At 45.3% G+C, this 21,947-nt stretch overlaps 1 protein-coding gene across 2 annotated transcripts in view; it reads right to left on the bottom strand.

Moving 5' to 3' along the window:
• The window catches only part of LOC126184966 (sodium-coupled neutral amino acid transporter 9-like), a 347,307-nt gene that overhangs the window by 205,555 nt on the left and 119,805 nt on the right, over positions 1–21,947 (bottom strand). For both annotated transcript variants that reach the window (XM_049927662.1, XM_049927663.1), the window contains exon 2: positions 12,665–12,769. In XM_049927662.1, coding sequence (XP_049783619.1) covers positions 12,665–12,769 — 105 coding nt within the window. The remainder of the gene's footprint in view (positions 1–12,664; positions 12,770–21,947) is intronic.

Genomic DNA, 21,947 nt, shown 5'->3' on the forward strand with positions numbered 1-21,947 from the left:
CGACACCACGTCAACATGGAACTTCCAGCCACGTGGCCGGCCTGGACCACGCGCTGGGGCGACCCCTCTTGCACCGGCCGATGCTCGGCAGCACGCGACCGCCTACGATCCGCGGCCCCCGAGCGGCCGTGCGGCTACCCCAACTATGATCTTAGAATATTTTCAGGGTGCCCGTTACCTCACACACCTCCACTTATTAATATTCTGCCTTGCCAGAATGTTCATAAGTAGATTCATGGCACTAAATCCGTGTTCACATTCATCCATAGATATACACAAATAAAAAAAAAAGTCTTGCATCACCTTAGTTCCGAGTGTTACAGAACCTGAACAGAAAATTGGAATCGTTTCCGCCCTTTTTATTGGCCATAAAAACCCCACATTGCACGTTGTACAACCATACAGCGAGACCTTCAGAGATGGTGATCAAGATTGCTGTACACACCTGTACCTCTAATACACAGTAGCACATCCTCTTGCATCGATGTATGCCTGTATTCGTCGTGGCATACTATCCATAAAGCACTGTTAGTCCACATTGTCCCACTCCTCAACGGTGATTCGTCATAGATGCCTCAGAGTGGTTGGTGGGTCACGTCGTCCATAAATGTCCCTTTTCAGTTTTTCCCAGACATGTTCGATAGGGTTCATGTCTGGAGAACATGGTTGCCACTCTAGTCGAGCGAAGTCGTAATCCTGAAGGAAGTCATTCACAAGATGTGCACGATGAGGGCACGAATTGTTGTCATAAAGACGAATGCCTCGCCAATATGCTGCCGATATGGTTGCACTATCGGTCGGAGGACGACATTCAAATATTATACAGCCGTTACGTCGCCTTCCATGACCACCAGCGGCGTACGGCAGCGCCACATGATGCCACCCCAAAACAGCAGGGAACCTCCACCTTGCTGCACTCGCTGGACAGTGTGTCTAAGGCGTTCAGCCTGACCGAGTTCCCTCCAAACACGTCTCCGGTGATTGTCAGGTTGAAGGCATATGCGACACTCATAGGCGAAGAGAATGTGATGCCAATCCTGAGCGGTACATTCAGCATGTTGTTGAGCCCATATGTACCGCGCTGCATGGTGTCGTGATTGCAATGATTGACCTCGCCGTGGACATCAGGAGTGAAGTTGCGCATCATGCAGCCTATTGCACACAGGTTGAGTCGTAATACGACGTCCTGTGGCTGCAAGGAAAGCATTATTCAACATGGTGGCGTTGCTGTCAGTGTTCCTCCGAGCCATAATCCGTAAGTAGCGGTAATCCACTGGAGTAGTAGCCCTTGGGCGACCTGAACGAGGCTTGTTCAAATGGTTCTGAGCACTATGGGACTCAACTTCTGAGGTCATCAGTCCCCTAGAACTTAGAACTACTTAAACCTAACTAACCTAAGGACATCACAAACATCCATGCCCGAGGCAGGATTCGAACCTGCGACCGTAGCGGTCTCGCGGTTCCAGACTGTAGCGCCTAGAACCGCACGACCACTCGGCCGGCTTACGAGGCTTGTCATCGACAGTTCCTGTCTCTCTGTATCTCCTCCATGTCCGAACAACATCGCTTTGGTTCACTCCAAGACGCCTGGACACTTCCCTTGTTGAAGGCTCGTCCTGACGCAATGTAACAATGCGGAAGCGATCGAACCGCGATATTGACCGTCTAGGCGTGGTTGAAATACAGCCAACACGAGCCGTGTACCTCCTTCCTGGTGGAATGACTGGAACTGATCGGCGGTTGGACCCCCTCCGTCTAATAGGCGCTGCTCATGCATGGCTGTTTTTTCATCTTGGAGAGGGTTTAGTGCCATCGCTGAACAGTCAAAGGAACAGTTTCTTTGATACAATATACATAGTCAACGTCTGTCTTCAGGAGTTCTGGGAACCGGGCTAATGATAAACGTTTTCTAATGTGTAGGTATATCTTCGATTGGTTTCATAATTTGTTTCAAACGAGTAGGAATGTGTTGAGGGTTTTGTTTATAGCATCGAAAATATTTAACTTAATTTAAAATCAACCTTCTCACTTAAATGAGGAACTGATATGTCACCATAAAATACACATTCATATTCCTGAAGACCACGTGGCCGGCCGCGGTGCCCGATCGGTTCTAGGCGGTCCATTCCGGAACCGCGTGACTGCTACGGTCGCAGGTTCGTATCCTGCCTCGGGCATGGATGTGTGTGATGTCCTTAAGTTAGTTAGGTTTAAGTAGTTCTAAGTTCTAGGCGACTGATGACAGCAGAAGTTGAGTCCCATAGCGCTCAGTGCCACATGAACCATTTGAAGACCACGTGTCTGAATTTAATTCGGCTGAACCCGAAAAGAAATTCAAGTCTTCAAAGCGATTTCTTGTATTGTCTACCAAAGACTGAAAAAATTTCTACTGAAATCTTTGAAATTTTTTATACTTATTGCAATTGCGACCAATTTCAATATGCGCGTTTCCTCCAACTCCTGTATTATCATCCTAATTCTCGGCGAGTCATTTGTTTTGAGAGTTTCAAGAGCTTTTATAGCCATGTCAATTTCTTGTTTAACTTTAAGGACTGATGAATTTCTGTTTTACATAAGGAATGATAATATTTGCAGAGCTTCTAGGGCCTTATACAGCACAACTAATTCCATTGTAAGCATCCATTTTGTGAAAAATTTTAGCAACCTTCGAAATTCAGATCTGTCACGATTTGATCGGGAACCACCGTGACTCAGTTTTTTGGAAATATGGACAGGACAAATGAAAGCACGGCCTGGTTTTAATAGCTGAGAGGGCAATTTTTTGTGAAGCACCCTGTAGTTGTCTCTGATTATTGGTACTTTGAGAAAACACAGAATATAGGGAAGCTAAAAACGTCTGTGTATGGTACAAATCTGCCACATTATTCAAAATATTATGGACAGCTAGTTCCATTTTGAGGTTCCTACAACGCACGGCAATTAAATTCTTATGTAAATGACTACGCAATAGAGCGGCCATGCCTTTGTAATGTGCAAGCATTGTTGATACATCAAGTGCTGCAATGCGTACAAGATGGTTTTTTAATACATGGTATTTAATGTTATACTTTTCAGGGGCTGGTAACAGTCTACTGGAAATACCTTCTCCTCCTCCAATTTCTAACTCAACAATATCGAAAATATAATTCAAGCAACGCCCTCAAAAGACAAACGTAAATGTATCAACAGATTTTACAGGAAATCGGTGCACTTTTGTCCACCATGACACTGAAGTTTGTGTCCGTTTCCGTAAGGAAGTGAATAAGATTATTTTTCATTTCTTCTCCTATATACATAATGATATTTCGGCGTTAACGCTTAGAATGAAGCCTACAACTGACTGAAAAAGATTTAATTTTTGTAATTCCATTACTTCGAATACGATTTGAATGATAATTTCTGATTAGCTATTACATATGCGGATCTGGACAACAAAGGAGTTGTAATTACTTTTTCTTGACGTTGCTTTCCCCACAACTTTTCACTTTCATTCCCGCATTTTTCTATATTTTGCTTTTCTTTTCTATGTAAGATTCTACACATTTCATGTGTGATTTTCACTTTGCATGGTCACCAGTTTTACCACTTAGTTTTTTAGCGTTATTAGCAGAAACACCAGCTAAAGACCGCGTTATCGACAAGCACACGTTTCAGCTCACGATCTTCTGAACACACTGTGTATATGACCAAGTTTTTGTCATTTACACGCGTCCACAGCTTAGTTTTTTTCCAGTTTCGAAAAAGGGGTAAGGGAACACAATATCCCACTACAGTTTTAAGCCTAGTGCTACCTTAAGAAATCTTACAACTTTTAGCTCCTGAAGATTCAATATCTTTCTCTTTGTTAGCACCTTCATTACCGTTTTTATTTTTAGACTGACCTTGAGTTTTAACTCTTTTAGTGCCACCGTTAGTATCGTGACTGTCAATGTTCGCCCACGCTCCTGGAAATGAATTGCTGTTAAGGAATGACGAGATTTTCCTTTGTTTGCAAGACGTGCTGAAATTCCGTAGTTTTTCCAGGTAATGCTACTTACCTCGCAGGCAACGGATATCAGAGCCTACGTTAGATTAAAGAAACAATTACAGCTCGAGAAAGACAATTCAGTTTGAAATGTCTTCAAATGTTTAAATACACAACACTTCTACCCAAAATCAATGAGCAAACATGTTAATATAGCAACGATTACAGCTCGAGAATGACAATTTAGTTTGAAATGTCTTCAAATGTTTAAATACATAATGCTTCTTTCCGAAATCAATGAGCAAACATGTTAATGTTAATGTAGTAATAGTGTATTAATATTAGTATTTTCTGTGTACAGCTCCACAAATTTAAATTAAATGTTAAGTTTTACATATCCGATGAGGGGGAAATAAAGATTGGGATTGGATTGGTAATTTTAAATCAGAGGATGGGATGATCTGATGCCGAGGGGGTGAGGCGGGGAGGGGGGTGGGTGATCCCTGCCATCCCCCTTGCAAATCTCACGCTGCTCTATTGAGATCGAAGTTGAGTGTGACAGTGAAGTTATCTGATTGCGTATAACAGGTCTGATGGAACCAAGTTAATTGTTGGGTGTTTTTACAGATAGTCTTGTGAAATATTTTGAACAAGTTCTGTAAAAACAGTCTTGAGCAGCTAGTTCGGCAGCCCAGACACAATGGAAATATTTTAGACCTTGTAGCTATAAACTGGCCGGACCTTATCGACAGTGTCAGTATAGAGACGGGGATTAATGATAATGATGTCATTATAGCAACTATAGTTATGAAAGTTAAGAAATCAGTCAAGAAGGGTAGGCAAGTGTTTCTGCTAGAGAGAGAGGGTAAGCAGTTGAGAGCATCTCATTTAGACAGTCAACTGAAGTCATTTAGCAGTAACATGGACGCAGAGGAATTATGGACAAAGTTTAAACAGACTGTAAGTCGTGATCTGGGGAACTATGTGCCTAGTAAGTGGACTAAGGACGGAAAAACCCACCTTGATTTAAAATTCGGAAAATGCTGGAGAAGCGAAGATTGTTGTAGTCTCGGTTCAAAACAGAACGCACAGATGACGATGGGCAAAGGTTAGTAAAGATCAGTGCGTCTGTGAAAAGATATATGCGCGAAGCATACAACACCTACCACCGTCATACCATAGCAAAAAATCTGACCGAGAACCCGAGAAAATTGTGGTGCTATGTAAAATCGCTAAGAGGGTCGAAGCCTTTCATCCAGTCGCTCGTTGATCATTCTGGTGTGGCAATCGAAGAAAGCAAAATGAAACCAGAAGTTTTAAATTTGCGTTTAAGAAATCTTTCACACAGGAACATACCGTCACTTGCCCATCGAACAGACTCCCGTATGGAACAAATAGTAATAAGCATCACTGGCGAAGAGAAACATCTGAAAGAGTTGAAAACAATTAAGTTGCCAGGTCAAGATGGAATCCCGATTCGGTTTTACAAAGAGTGCTCTACAACACTGGCCCTTTGCTTACCTCGCGTTTATCATGAATCTCTGTCCCAACGCAAAGTCCAAAGGGCCAAAAAAAAAAAAAAGCGCATGTGACTCCTGTACAAAAGAAGGGTAAAAGAACGGACCCGCAAAATTACAGGTAAATATCCCTAACATCGGTTTGCTGCAAAACCCTTGAAAATATTTTCTTGAGAGAGAGAAGCTTATGTCCACGAGTGAGCACGGTTTTAGAAAGCATCGCTCGTGCGAAACTCAGCATTCCCTTTTCTCACATGATACCCTCGAACCATAGATGAAGGGCAACAGGTAGTTCCCATATTTCTACATTTCCGGAAAGCGTTTGACACAGTGCCCCACTGCAGACTGTTAACGAAAGTACGAGCAAATGGAATAGGTTCTCATATAAGCTGAAACATTATGACAACTGTCCACCGCGAGGCTGAATGCCTCCTGGTGGTGTCTCAGGCATGTGACGCAGTAAGGAAGGATGTAAGTGGAAAAGAGGCGAATGGACAGTCATTATAGCGACGATACTGGCCGGAAATGCGAAAATCCACTGATATAAACGGTTTTGACAAAGGGCACATTGTTATGGCCCTGCGGCTGGAAACAAGAATATCTGAAACGGCGAAGCTGGCCACCTGTTGGTGTTCTACTGTCGTGAGCACCTTTGGAAAGTGGTTGAAGATGATAAAATAACAGGTAGGCCGTATGGTATTGGACACCTCATCTCATCACAAAACGTAGAGGTCGGAGCATCATCCAGGATAGGCACCGACCTGTAGCAGATCTGAAGACAGAATAATGCTGGTGCAGGCACAGGTATTTCGGAGCACACCGTTCAGAGGCCATTGTTGAACATTGAGCTCCACATCACACGATCCCTGTGTGTTGACCGAGGACATCGTCAGTTATGATTGCATTTGGCACAGCATCACCGTGGATCGATTGAAACGCGTCGCCTGTCGAATCAATCGCATTTCTTGTTACACCAGGTCGAGTGTTGTGTCCTTACACGCCAGCATTCAGGCGAATGTCTGCACGAAACATGCACTGCGCCACAGATGCAGGCTGGTGAGGGCAGAATTATGCTATGGGGTACACTGAGTTGGTCTTCCGTGTGATTTATGGTGGTAATCGAAGGCATCATGACAGCAGTGAACCACATGAACATTATTGCGGACCACCTGCATCGCTTCATGCTTGAAGTCTCCCCCTATGGCGATGGCATCTTCAAGAAGGATAACTGTCCCTGTTGCAAGCTTAGAATCGTGCTACAGTGGTTTGATGCGCATTAAGTGAACTCACATTGATTTCTCGGCCAGCAAATGTGCCTGGAACACATACAGGGCGCCAGCTGCGTGCTCGTAAACCACCATCCCGTAATATGCGAGAATTGCTTGACCTGTGAGTTGACATCTTGTGCCACATACACTATGTGAACTAAAGTATCCAGACACCCCAAAAACATACGTTTTTCATCTTAGGTGCATTGTGCTGCCACCTACTGCCAGGTACTCCATATCAGCGACCTCAGTAGTCATTAAACATCGTGAGAGAGCAGAATGGGGCGCTAGGTAAACTCACGGACCCCGAACGTGGTCAGGTGATTGGGAGTCACTTGTGTCATACGTTTTTACGTGAGATTTCCACACTCCTAAACATCCCTAGGCTCACGGTGTCCGAAATGATAGTGGTGTGGAAACGTGAAGGGACACACGTACAGCACAAAAGCGTACGGGCCGACCTCGTCTGTTGACTGACAGACACCGCCGACAGTTGAAGAGGGTAGTAATGTGTAATAGGAAGACATCTCTCCAGACCATCACACAGGAATTCCAAACTGCATCAGGATCCACTGCAAGTACTATGACACTTAGCCGGTAGGTGAGAAAACTTGGACGGACGCTGTGGCCGAGCGGATGTAGACGTTTCAGTCTGGAACCGCGCGACCGCTACGGTCGCAGGTTCGAATCCTGTCGCGGGCATGGATGTGTGTGATGTCCTTAGATTAGTTAGGTTTAAGTAGTTCTAAGTTCTAGGGGGCTGATGACCTCAGAAGTTAAGTCCCACAGTGCTCAGAGCTATTTTGAACCCAAGAAACCTTCCAGCACCTGCAAGAGTGGAAGCTGTCATCAAGGCTAAGGGTGGGCCAACACCATGTTGAATTCCAGCATTACCGATGGAAGGTTCCGCGAACTTGTAAGTCATTTCAGCCAGGTGTTCAAAATGGTTCAAATGGCTCTACGCACTATGGAACTTAACATCAGAGGTCATCAGTCACCCAGACTTAGAACTACTTAAACCTAACTAACCTAAGGACATCACACACATCCATGTCCGAGGCAGGATTCGAACCTGCGACCGTAGCAGCAGCGCGGTTCCGGACTGAAGCGCCTAGAACCGCTCAGCCTCAGCGGCCGGCTTTCAGTCAGGTGTCCGGATATTTTTGATCACATAGTGTACTTCCGAAATACTATCAAGGACTTGAAGAATCCATGCCTAACAGAATCTCTGTTGTACTGTGCTTGAAAAGTGGAACAACACGCTATTAAACAGGTGGTCATTACGTTTTGGTTCATCGGTGTATGCGAGTGGCTCGAAGAACTCTTCAGTAACAGAGGCCAGTATGTTGTCGTCGACGGTGAGTGTTTTTCACAGACAAGATATCGTTAGGAGTGTCCCAGGGAAGTGCGATAAGACCGCTAATATTTTATGCATACATAAATAGTCTGGTGGACATTGTGGGCAGTAATATGCGGTTATTTGCTGATGATGCTGTGGTGTACGGGAAGTGTGGTGTCACCGCCAGACACCACACTTGCTAGGTGGTAGCCTTTAAATCGGCCGCGGTCCGTTAGTATACGTCGGACCCACGTGTCGCCACTATCAGTGATTGCAGACCGAGCGCCGCCACACGGCAGGTCTAGAGAGACTTCCTAGCACTCGCCCCAGTTGTTCAACCGACTTTGCTAGCGATGGTTCACTGACAAAATACGCTCTTATTTGCCGAGACGATAGTTAGCATAGCATTCAGCTACGTCACTTGCTACGACCTAGCAAGGCGCCATTACCAGTTACTATTGAGATTATGAATAATGTACCATCGCGCGCGATGTTCACCATTTATGGATTAAAGGTAAGTATTCCACCAGCTACGTCAGTTTTTTCTAAGTCTAATTTCCTTGTCCTGTTCCAGACCTCACGCCAGCCTGCGTGAGCTAAAACGCGTGCCTTTCGGCTTCCTCTTGTAGTACCGGGTTGGCTCTCTTGCCAATCCACAACAGGAAGGAATTAAAGTTGAGTGACTGGAGGATGATACAAGATGACTTAGACAAAATTTCTAGTCGGTGTAATGAATGGCAGCTAGTTCTAAATGTAGAACACTGTATCTTAATGCGGATGAGTAGCAAAAACAAGCCCATAATGTTCGGATACAGCATTAATCGTGTCCTCCTTGACACAGTCATGTCGTTTGTATATCTGGGCGTAACGTTGCAAAGCAATAGGAAATGAAACCGAGCATGTGAGGATTGTGGTAGGGGAGGCGACTGGTCGACTTCGGTTTACTGGGAGAATTTTAGGACAGTGTGGTTCGTCTGTAAAGGAGACCGCACATAGGAGGCTAGTGCGACCTATTCTCGAGTACTGCTCGAGTGTTTGGGATCCATACTAGGTCAGATTAAAGAAAGACATTGAAGCAATCCAGAGGCGGGCTGCTAGATACGTTACCGGCAGATTTCGAGGAACGCTATTCAGAAAATATAGGGAACCGGCATTTGAAGCTGACTACAGAACGATTCTGCAGTCTCCAAGATATATTTCGCGTAAGGACCACGAAGATAAGATACAAGGAATTAGGGCTTATACGAGAGAATACAGACAGTTGTTTTTCCTCGCTCTGTTTGCGAGTGGAACAGGAGGGGAAATGACAAGTAGTGGCACAGGGTACCATCCGCCACGCGCCTTACGGTGGCTTGCAAAGTATGTGTGTACATTTAGATGTAGATATAGATATTAGATATTGTCAAAAAGCAGATTTCAGAGTACCTGACGGCTCAACACAAAGTTTGGTCTCAAGTACAAATAGTGTTGAGGATCAGTGGTCAAAGTTCAAAGACATCGTACAATATGCGTTAGAGGAGTATGTGCCAAGCAAGATCGTAAGAGATGGAAAAGAGCCACCGTGGTCCAACAACCGAGTTAGAAAACTGCTGCAGAAGCAAAGGGAACTTCACAGCAAACATAAACATAGCCAAAGCCTTGCAGACAAACAAAAATTACGCGAAGCGAAATGTAGTGTGAGGAGGGCTATGCGAGAGGCGTTCAATGAATTCGAAAGTAAAGTTCTATGTACTGACTTGGCAGAAAATCCTAAGAAATTTAGGTCTTATGTCAAAGCGGTAGGTGGGTCAAAACAAAATGTCCAGACACTCTGTGACAAAAATGGTACTGAAACGGAGGATGACAAACTAAAGGTCGAACTACTAAATGTCTTTTTCCAAAGCTGTTTCACAGAGGAAGATTGCACTGTAGTTCCGTCTCTAGATTGTCGCACAGATGACAAAACGGTAGATATCGAAATAGACGACAGAGGGATAGAGAAACAATTAAATCCGCTCAAAAGAGGAAAGGCCGCTGGACCTGATGGGGTACCAGTTCGATTTTACACAGAGTACGCGAAGGAACTTGCCCCCCTTCCTGCAGCGGTGTACCGTAGGTCTCTAGAAGAGCGTAGCGTTCCAAAGGATTGGAAAAGGGCACAGGTCATCCCCGTTTTCAAGAAGGGACGCCGAACAGATGTGCAGAGCTATAGACCTATATCTCTAACGTCGATCAGTTGTAGAATTTTGGAACGCGTATTATGTTCTAGTATAATGACTTTTCTGGAGACTAGAAATCTACTCCTTAGGAATCAGCATGGGTTTCGGAAAAGACGACCGTGTGAAACCCAGATCGCGCTATTCGTCCACGAGACTCAGAGGGCCATAGGCACGGGTTCCCAGGTAGATACCGTGTTTCTTGATTTCCGCAAGGCGTTCGATACAGTTCCCAACAGTCGTTTAATGAACAAAGTAAGAGCATATGAACTATCAGACCAATTGTGTGATTGGATTGAAGAGTTCCTAGATAACAGAACGCAGCATGTCATTCTCAATGGAGAGACGTCTTCCGAAGTAAGAGTGATTTCAGGTGTGCCGCAGGGGAGTGTCGTAGGACCGTTGCTATTCACAATATACATAAATGACCTTGTGGATGACATCTGAAGTTCACTGAGGCTTTTTGCGGATGATGCTGTGGTATATCGAGAGGTTGTAACAATGGAAAATTGTACTGAAATGCAGGATGATCTGCAGCGAATTGACGCATGGTGCAAGGAATGGCAATTGAATCGCAATGTAGACAAGAGTAATGTGCTGCGAATACATAGAAAGAAAGATCCCGTATCTACATCTACATCTACATTTATACTCCGCAAGCCACCCAACGGTGTGCGGCGGAGGGCACTTTACGTGCCACTGTCATTACCTCCCTTTTCTGTTCCAGTCGCGTATGGTTCGCGGGAAGAACGACTGTCTGAAAGCCTCCGTGCGCGCTCGAATCTCTCTAATTTTACATTCCTGATCTCCTCTGGAGGTATAAGTAGGGGGAAGCAATACATTCAATACCTCATCCAGAAACGCACCCTCTCGAAACCTGGACAACAAACTACATCGCGATGCAGAGCGCCTCTCTTGCAGAGTCTGCCACTTGAGTTTGCTAAACATCTCCAATACTCAAGTATAGGTCGAACGAGTGTTTTGTAAGCCACCTCCTTTGTTGATGGACTACATTTTCTAAGGACTCTTCCAATGAATCTCAACCTGGTACCCGCCTTACCAACAATTAATTTTATACGATCATTCCACTTCAAATCGTTCCGCACGCATACTCCCAGATATTTTACAGAAGTAACTGCTACCAGTGTTTGTTCCGCTATCATATAATCATACAATAAAGGATCCTTCTTTCTATGTATTCGCAATACATTACATTTGTCTATGTTAAGGGTCAGTTGCCACTCCCTGTACCAAGTGCCTATCCGCTGCAGATCTTCCTGCATTTCGCTACAATTTTCTAATGCTGCAACTTCTCTGTATACTACAGCATCATCCGCGAAAAGCCGCATGGAACTTCCGACACTATCTACTAGGTCATTTATATATATTGTGAAAAGCAATGGTCCCATAACACTCCCCTGTGGCACGCCAGAGGTTACTTTAACGTGTGTAGACGTCTCTCCATTGATAACAACATGCTGTGTTCTGTTTGCTAAAAACTCTTCAATCCAGCCACACAGCTGGTCTGATATTCCGTAGGCTCTTACTTTGTTTATCAGGCGACATTGCGGAACTGTATCGAACGCCTTCCGGAAGTCAAGGAAAATAGCATCTACCTGGGAGCCTGTATCTAATATTTTCTGGGTCTCATGAAGAAATAAAGCGAGTTATTTAGCTACAATATAGAAGCTCAGCAACTGGAAGCAGTTAATTTCATAAATTGTCTGGGAGTACGCATTAGGAGTAATTTAAAATGGAATGATCATATAAAGTTGATCGTCGGTAAAGCAGATGCCAGACTGAGATTCATTGGTAGAATCCTAAGGAAACGCAATCCGAAAACAAAGGAAGTAGGTTACAGTACGCTTGTTCGCCCACTGCTTGAATACTGCTCGGCAGTGTGGGATCCTTACCAGATAGGGTTGACAGAAGAGATAGAGAAGATCCAACGGAGAGCAGCGAGCTTCGTTACAGGATCATTTATTAATCGCGAAAGCGTTACGGAGATGATAGATAAACTCCAGTGGAAGACTCTGCAGGAGCTCGGTACGGGCTTTTGTTGAAGTTTCGAGAACATACCTTCACCGAGGAATCAAGCAGTATATTGCTCCTTCCTACGTATATCTCGCGAAGAGACCATGAGGATAAAATCAGAGAGATTAGAGCCCACACAGAGGCATACCGACAATCCTTCTTTCCACGAACAATACGTGAATGGAATAGAAGGGAGAACCGACAGAGGTACTCAAGGTACCCTCCGCCACACACCGTCAGGTGGCTTGCGGAGTATGGATGTAGATGTAGATGTAGAAGTTACTCTTCTATAAGTGCTAAAGGCACAGAAATTATTGTTTTTTATGTGAGCTACGAGTAGACCTTACCTGTTAACGTTGGATTGTAAGTCTTTTTTTTCCCCCGATGGAACCTCTGTAGTAACTGTCGTCTCGAAATCGCTTGTTTCCGAGTCCGGAAACATGCAGATCCCCCTGTAAATGAAAACCACATTAACTATGTTGCTAATAACTGTAGCATAAAATTTGCATATGAGTCGTCACTACAATGGCAAACATATGGAAGAGAACGAAAAAGATGTAGAACAAGGGAACATATCGGTGATTGTAACTATATGTAAATTGTTGACACGACTTATTTAATCTTCAAATAACTACAGAAACTGTAGTCGGTGTTCCAGAATTTTGTAAATCAGAAAATTCCGCACAGAGCAATGCCATTGCTACATGTTAGTGTAACATACGCAGCTGTCCCCAAAGTCAGGGCCTAAAGTAACGAAATATCTTCTTATATAGAATTACTATACGGTGCTCTTATAGCAGACGGCCACTCCGCAGATGAAAAACGTGTATTGTATTATTCAGACAGAGAGAAGAGCAGCCTTTCGTTAAATTAGACGAGGAAATTTATGAATTGGATTCTAACGTGAACAATGTGCAAATTATCTTCTACGAACATGTTAAGAGAAATCGCAGTTGTTGCTCAAGAGCTATTTAAGATCAAAATTTGCCCAACATTCAAACACTTGACTGAGGAAAATTACGTATATACACTGCTGGCTATTAAAGTTGCAACGGCAGGAAGATTGTAAAATAACGAAATTTTACTTATTGTTCATTTACAGTATAGTAGGGAGAATAAATGATTTAATTTGTGCGTGATTTGGGGACAGACGGGATGCGAAGTTTAGTAGGCAGAACTGCCATCTCTGGCAGAATAATGGCTCTAAACTTGTCTGGGTATCGAGTCGACCTGAGCTTTGATAACAGGCACATATTGCTTCAGCTCTATGTCAGACTTCATCTGCCGTAGCGCAAGCGCGTGATGGCGTGTCAGTTTCTGGGCAACCAATATTTTCAGTGGGTGAGAGACCTGAAAGATACGCTGGCCAGGACAACAGTCGAATTTCGTCTATATCGAGGTAGGTCAGGACAGTACGGCCAGTATACGGACTGGCGTTATCTCGATAAAAGATAACTTTATGGAGATCTCGAACATAGAGCACAGCCACTGGTCTTAAAACGTCTAAAAAGTAACGCCTTCTGTTCAAATTACTTTATGTGCGAAGCAGAGATGATCATGTTAACTGCCTAACGGCATATCATACCATCACACTAACAGCTGGGCCCACATGACACTGACAAGTGATATCTGCCAAAGTCGTTCTCCTTGGACGTTCGATGTACGCATGTGTCTGTTGTGATGCTGTACGAAGAAATGCGAGTCGTTCTAAAAGATGGCGTTGCGCTAGTCGTTTGTCCGCTGCTGTCATTGTGCACCCCACTGTCGTATGCATACCTCTCTTGCTGCAAGCAACACAATTTCAAAAAAATGGTTCAAATGGCTCTGGGCACTATGGGACTTAACATCTATGGTCATCAGTCCCCTAGAACTTAGAACTACTTAAACCTAACTAACCTAAGGACATCACACAACACCCAGTCATCACGAGGCAGAGAAAATCCCAGACCCCGCCGGGAATCGAACACGGAAACCCCGGCGCGGGAAGCGAGAACGCTACCGCACGACCACGAGCTGCGGACAAAACACAATTTCCCGGCTCGAGGTATGTGAGGTGGCTATACGATACTGCACGGCAGAGCAAACGATGTATGTTCCCTTTGGCGCTAGCCGTGTGGGGCCGTCCTGCATGGCGATGAGTATGGTGCTGTTGGATTCACTGAATCCATATTCGCATTGTAACGGAATTCCACTTCTGACACCAATTACATCAGGTCTCTAGGATGGCTAGGTGTGGGCGGTGATCCTCTACCGAATAAGGTTACAGGTACAGCAGACACGGCAGCGCTTGGATACAAGAAACCCTTTATTGCTGTTTGTATGACTTTGATGCTGCTAGTCTCTATGGCGAGGGCGGCAAATACACCGTCACGGCGTCTCTCGGTACGACGGCCACACCGGCCGGCCTATCCGATATTACTTCAGTGATAACGAAAGCGAGTCAAATTTATAAAGAGCTCGGCAGTATGAACCCAGTTAATAGTACAACGTTGCACCCGCTCTGGTCAGGATACCTAGGCTGATTCGGTTGGGAAGGATGTCATAAATCCGTTTTACGCTCTCCTGAGGCATGCTGACTCACAGCTCTGGCAACTGGTCCTCGATATTCCAGGTAATGTGCTCTGGGATGCACATAGTTGACGACCAGGGTGGTCCTATGGGGGACAGATCTGGGGGTCTTGCTGGTCACGAAAATACCTCAGCACCATGCTAGCAGTTCACAGAGGCAGGTGCCAATGTGGACCATTCCTTCGCATGAGTGGTAAACCGTGAGGAACTGCGTGTCTGTGATGTACTGTAATGTCATCAGAGTTTCCTCAATCACTACCAGCCGTGACCTGCAGTTATATCCGATGGATTTCCACACCATAACACCAATACTAACCCCTGTGTGCCTCTCCAAGCCACTGGAAGAATGGGTCCTCTCCCCAAGTCGCCGCTATATAAGCCGACGATGGTCCTCCGGGGTAGTGCAGAACAGCGATTCATCGCTGAATTCAGTGTGACGAGATTCATCAGCAGACCATGCTTTCCAGACACAGTACAACCCAAAATGCAGCCGTTTGTGTTGAGGCGTTAATGGCAGCCTACGAATGGGATGGTAATATTCTATTCCAACTGCTGCTAGCCTCAGACTAATGATATGGGATGACACAGAACGTTGCACATTATTCATTACGTGTTCTGGGTTGTCAGGCGTAGATGTTAAGGGGTTACAATATGCTTTGTGCACAATATGGCGATCCTCCTTTGTGGTTGTCAAATATGGCCAACTGTGGCCTTGATGATGAGCGTGTCTGTCCTTACCTTGTCACGTTGTCCAACATCGGTTCACTATCAAAATAGGATGCCCCACCAATGTGCGCACTGCGGGATTCGACCAGGCATCCAAATGGAGAACCGCAATGAGGCCTCTTTTTATCTGTCATATACTGACACAAGAGCATCCCCATGTCCTTCGCAGTAACCATTCAACTTCTGACGCTGTTCGAGCTCCGTATATAACCTGCCAGGCCTAGTAACAAAGCTAAAAATGAGCAATACTAATGTCCTTCGGTGGTCGTTCTACCTGTCATAAAGAATTGCATCTATTTATGTACACACAGGTGATGTGCACGTGTATAGAGTTACATTCACATCCGACCATGTGTAAGGTGGGAGATTGAATGAATGCTAATTTCGCACCTTACATAAAATTTTATATGTTCAAAAATGGTTCAAATGGCCCTGAGCACTATGGGACTTAACTTCTGAGGTCATCAGTCCCCTAGAACTTAGAACTACTTAAACCTAACTAACCTAAGGACATCACACACATCCATGACCAAGGCAGGATTCGAACCGGCGACCGTAGCGGTCGCGCGGTTCCAGACTGTAGCGCCTAGAACCGCTCGGCCACTCCGGCCGGCTAGATTTTATACGTCATAATGACTAGATGGATATGTCACATCACATACTCCGGCGATAGTAAGCAGATTTGCCTATCAAAACGTACGGTGTGCAATGATAAAAGTTACGATACTCGATTCAATGGTATTAACACAACAAACCCAAATCCAGCATGTCAATGACCAAAAGGTGAAAAGAGTTGCTGGGAGAGATGCTTTAGTTTGGGACAGATTCGGGTTGTGCAGCCACAGCCCAGGTACAACAAAAGGCTTTTAACACAGGGCCGGTGACCTGCGGTAAGGGAGACAACGAACGCATCAGGCGGTACATCGAAGGTAGCAGGTGGAGAAATTCTGTAGAAAAATGCATTGTGTAATTTCCAGATGGATACAATCAGGCCTGAGACGCAGTTACTGGTCATGTGAAAGGTCCATGGTGCTCTCGTGATGTACGTGTGTAACTTTTAGACGTCAGTAGCGGGCACAAAATGTCCAATTGGCTGAAGTAAGCTCGGAAGGAGTAGAAGTGGCGAGATTACGGCGCAGTTTGAAGGTACGCCCTTTGCGATTGGTGGTGGTAGTTTCCACGAGATGAAAGGAATGCTCCCATTGGCCTAAAAAGGCCGTGATGTGAAGCATGAAAGGACACAGGTGGGGGCCGGAGTTTGCTACGAAAGACAGAATACCGAAAACTTCGAGGACTCTCCTCTGACAAGCGGCAAGTGTAGAACAGGGTGCATCATGCTCTGCGCGGTGCCAAAAGAGGAATTTTGTGTGAACATTGCGTTCACTTTGGCTGACATTCAACTAGAAATTAGCTGAGGAGTCGTTGAGCTCCGATAGCGGAGAAACGAAACAGCCATGTAGTTAATTGTTCTTCCGAGAACTGAGAGGGTGTTGAAATATACACGCTGCTCCATCTATGCACGTGTATATCGCCATATTTTCCAGACTAGGAATGAGTGCATGTTTTCTTACCTAACGAAAAACATAGGACAGTTTCAGCTGATAAAATCAGTAAAGATTTTGATTAGCATTTTTTATGGGATTTTCAGAGGCCAAGAGCAGCCATGCAGTCGACAACACGTCGCAGCTATAGGTAAATGACCGTGGCAGAGGCATAAAATTATTGGATCACCAGCTTGTGTACACTGTGAACACCGACAACTTTGAGTAATCTTTTGCATATCTTGTCACAGAAACTAACTGTCCTCCGTAGACTTGATTGTCATTCTAAATACACTCCTGGAAATGGAAAAAAGAACACATTGACACCGGTGTGTCAGACCCACCATACTTGCTCCGGACACTGCGAGAGGGCTGTACAAGCAATGATCACACGCACGGCACAGCGGACACACCAGGAACCGCGGTGTTGGCCGTCGAATGGCGCTAGCTGCGCAGCATTTGTGCACCGCCGCCGTCAGTGTCAGCCAGTTTGCCGTGGCATACGGAGCTCCATCGCAGTCTTTAACACTGGTAGCATGCCGCGACAGCGTGGACGTGAACCGTATGTGCAGTTGACGGACTTTGAGCGAGGGCGTATAGTGGGCATGCGGGAGGCCGGGTGGACGTACCGCCGAATTGCTCAACACGTGGGGCGTGAGGTCTCCACAGTACATCGATGTTGTCGCCAGTGGTCGGCGGAAGGTGCACGTGCCCGTCGACCTGGGACCGGACCGCAGCGACGCACGGATGCACGCCAAGACCGTAGGATCCTACGCAGTGCCGTAGGGGACCGCACCGCCACTTCCCAGCAAATTAGGGACACTGTTGCTCCTGGGGTATCGGCGAGGACCATTCGCAACCGTCTCCATGAAGCTGGGCTACGGTCCCGCACACCGTTAGGCCGTCTTCCGCTCACGCCCCAACATCGTGCAGCCCGCCTCCAGTGGTGTCGCGACAGGCGTGAATGGAGGGACGAATGGAGACGTGTCGTCTTCAGCGATGAGAGTCGCTTCTGCCTTGGTGCTAATGATGGTCGTATGCGTGTTTGGCGCCGTGCAGGTGAGCGCCACAATCAGGACTGCATACGACCGAGGCACACAGGGCCAACACCCGGCATCATGGTGTGGGGGGCGATCTCCTACACTGGCCGTACACCACTGGTGATCGTCGAGGGGACACTGAATAGTGCACGGTACATCCAAACCGTCATCGAACCCATCGTTCTACCATTCCTAGACCGGCAAGGGAACTTGCTGTTCCAACAGGACAATGCACGTCCGCATGTATCCCGTGCCACCCAACGTGCTCTAGAAGGTGTAAGTCAACTACCCTGGCCAGCAAGATCTCCGGATCTGTCCCCCATTGAGCATGTTTGGGACTGGATGAAGCGTCGTCTCACGCGGTCTGCACGTCCAGCACGAACGCTGGTCCAACTGAGGCGCCAGGTGGAAATGGCATGGCAAGCCGTTCCACAGGACTACATCCAGCATCTCTACGATCGTCTCCATGGGAGAATAGCAGCCTGCATTGCTGCGAAAGGTGGATGTACACTGTACTAGTGCCGACATTGTGCATGCTCTGTTGCCTGTGTCTATGTGCCTGTGGTTCTGTCAGTGTGATCATGTGATGTATCTGACCCCAGGAATGTGTCAATAAAGTTTCCCCTTCCTGGGACAATGAATTCACGGTGTTCTTATTTCAATTTCCAGGAGTGTAGTACCAAACTTAGAACCAGAATCGGATGATTTGACGTAATATTGGCCAACTCGGACAGTGGTTCATTGTCTAGAATAAAACACTAGTAGAGAACCTTCTGTTTAAATGTGATATTGTTGCTTTCAGTGTTATTTCTGCTAATCAGGATGTAACATGTTATCTTGAAAATGGTCCTGAAATTGTTGTGTCACAGTCTATGTAAACCAGTGTGCTTCATTGACAACAATACAGAAATTAAGCAAATTTTGTACAGCTAAACACCAATATGCTCTGTTGTAGAATAAGAGCCTACTCCTACCCCCATTGATGTATTCTAGTGACGCCAACGCACTCACAGGATGTTTTTTCTGATGTCTGACGAATGTGAAAAGGAGTGGTGTGTCAGACATGTCTTCTGGGTGCTTCAGTATATTTGTCAGGCAGTGAAAAAATGTCCATGCCCTTCGATGTAGTCCGGATGTGTAGATCGACAATAGGGGATACGAGGAACATAAAGACATGCCCGACAATCACTGTCTTGCCAGGAAGGGGAGCAGTGCCGTATGCTGTGTGTCGTTAAGGCATGGTGTAATTGCTATAGTCGCTGGCTTGCGACGTGTGGATTACAGTGTGATTTCTTGTAATGCCATTATTTATCACGTAACATATCTGATTTATGAAAGAGTCCGGGACTTAATTAGCTGTCGAATATTACAATTTTCTAGAACATTCTATGTATGTATATATAGGAGCACTCGCGGATGAGGCAAGTAGTTCAGCTCCGTCTATACCTTCGTGTGTTCATTAAATGTCACTTTGGTGTGGAGCACTAATTCATTTGACGATCCACACCCGCAATTAGTACTCGATTCCGGATTCGATGTGACAATATCTAAAATATTATGCCTTACTTCCACGTTAGCTAGTGGCCCCAAAATATGATGGCCTGTAGCACAAAGCACTGAAAGTCATGGGTATGGGCTACATCGTGCCGAAATTGTTAATGATGTCATTGTAAACCCTAATTGGTTAGGTCAAACGCCCGGTTACAGGCAATATCTTCTGAGGCGAATACTAAATCGACTATGCTTGTTCTAATTACCAGATTTAGGCAATCTTGCGTCTGTATTGTACCGAGAGAAACTCCCCACCCTGTCGAATGCCCTATTCCTAGGACAGTGCTCCACCCATCTCTCCGAAAAATCTTATGTGCTTAACGCTAAAGCAGGCGAAGAGTCAACTGTCTGTAGCGCAACTCCCAGCGCTAGCAGCAGCATGTAAATTTCGAAATCTCAGTACGTCTAGGAAACAATAAAATAAATTTCTTATCCACAAAGCGTCTTTTCAGGCGAAAACATTAGTAAATGGGCTTACTGTACCGCAACATGCAACATAGATGCGTACCGGTCTTTACAATCGACTGGTAAAAATACTAACTACTTCTGGGACGAGGCGCAAATCACTCTCAACACTATGCGCCTGCTTAGTGTCCCTGAACAAGCACTGACACACACATTAGTGGAATGAAAATAAAAATTAGAGATATTTAAAGCAACAGAAGTTTCTTACCGAGTGAGATAAGAGACGAAGGAACGCGATTTTTCAAATGCCGTTCTGTTAAATAAAGCGCCAAAGTACGACCCTTGTCATTTATCCACAACAACTATCCTGTGTTATTATTTATTGTCCCGTCGACGAATATATATATCATTTGCGACCAAATACTTGCTCGGATTTAGGAAGGATGGGGAGCGAAATCGGCCGTGCCTTTTCAGAGTAATCACCCCAGCATTCGCCTTAAAAGGTTAAAATCAAAATAACAAATACGAGAGCGGATGCAATGCTCATAAAGTTTCTTCAAAGTTTCGATTTTTGTCAGATAGCTCTTATGTAAGAAGGAGATAACAAGCATCATTAACAGCGTGAAGTTTCAGGAACACTTAAAAATGTACCGTTTTCGTTCATTCCGCTATTGTATCATGACAACGTGCCTAATCACGTGGTCCTCGCCTTTATCGTATTTGAATTAAAAATGAGTTTATTAGCTTTGTAACTCTTTTATAAGCACTGGAAATCTGAAGACTTCTTCCCGTCACTTGAATACCTCTATGACAGTTCGCTATTTTGGCTTTGTGGACAACGTGGAGAAATCCGTGACTGACGAGGGAAAGTGATTCAGTTTCAAGATCTTTTACAGCTTCGCAAAGATGAGACACTCAGCTCAGGTGACATGGTACTTCCAAACCACTGGAATTTTGAAAAGTGTAACATCATTTTGTAGTATACTGATTCACAAAATATGATACTAAAACTCGCTCATTTCTTGCCAACTCGCTCCTGTCACTAACATCTGAGGACCTGATTAACTTTAATAGTTCATCTTCGTCCGTAGATACTTGACAGCGAAATCTGCAGTATCACGGGCAAGTTCAATTCCTTGCAGACAGTGAATTATATTTAATGATTTGCTCTTCGGAATCGTAGCACCTTGGTGTGCCACGCTTGTCGGCGCAAGACAGAATCCTCCTGGAAATCCATGAAGAAGGGAGGAAGTGGATGGGGCGTTACGAGATTAGACTACATCTACATCTACATCTACATCCATACTCCGCAAGCCACCTGACGGTGTGTGGCGGAGGGTACCTTGAGTACCTCTATCGGTTCTCCCTTCTATTCCAGTCTCGTATTGTTCGTGGAAAGAAGGATTGTCGGTATGCCTCTGTGTGGGCTCTAATCTCTCTGATTTTATCCTCATGGTCTCTTCGCGAGATATACGTAGGAGGAAGCAATATACTGCTTGACTCTTCGGTGAAGGTATGTTCTCGAAACTTTGACAAAAGCCCGTACCGAGCAACTGAGCGTCTCTCCTGCAGAGTCTTCCACTGGAGTTTATCTATCATCACCGTAACGCTTTCGCGATTACTAAATGATCCTGTAACGAAGCGCGCTGCTCTCCGTTGGATCTTCTCTATCTTTTCTATCAACCCTATCTGGTATGGACCCCACACTGGTGAGCAGTATTCAAGCAGTGGGCGAACAAGCGTACTGTAACCTACTTCCTTTGTTTTCGGATTGCATATCCTTAGGATTCTTCCAATTA

Source organism: Schistocerca cancellata, chromosome 4 (genome assembly GCF_023864275.1).
Source record: "Schistocerca cancellata isolate TAMUIC-IGC-003103 chromosome 4, iqSchCanc2.1, whole genome shotgun sequence".
NCBI classification, from domain to species: Eukaryota; Metazoa; Arthropoda; class Insecta; order Orthoptera; family Acrididae; genus Schistocerca; species Schistocerca cancellata.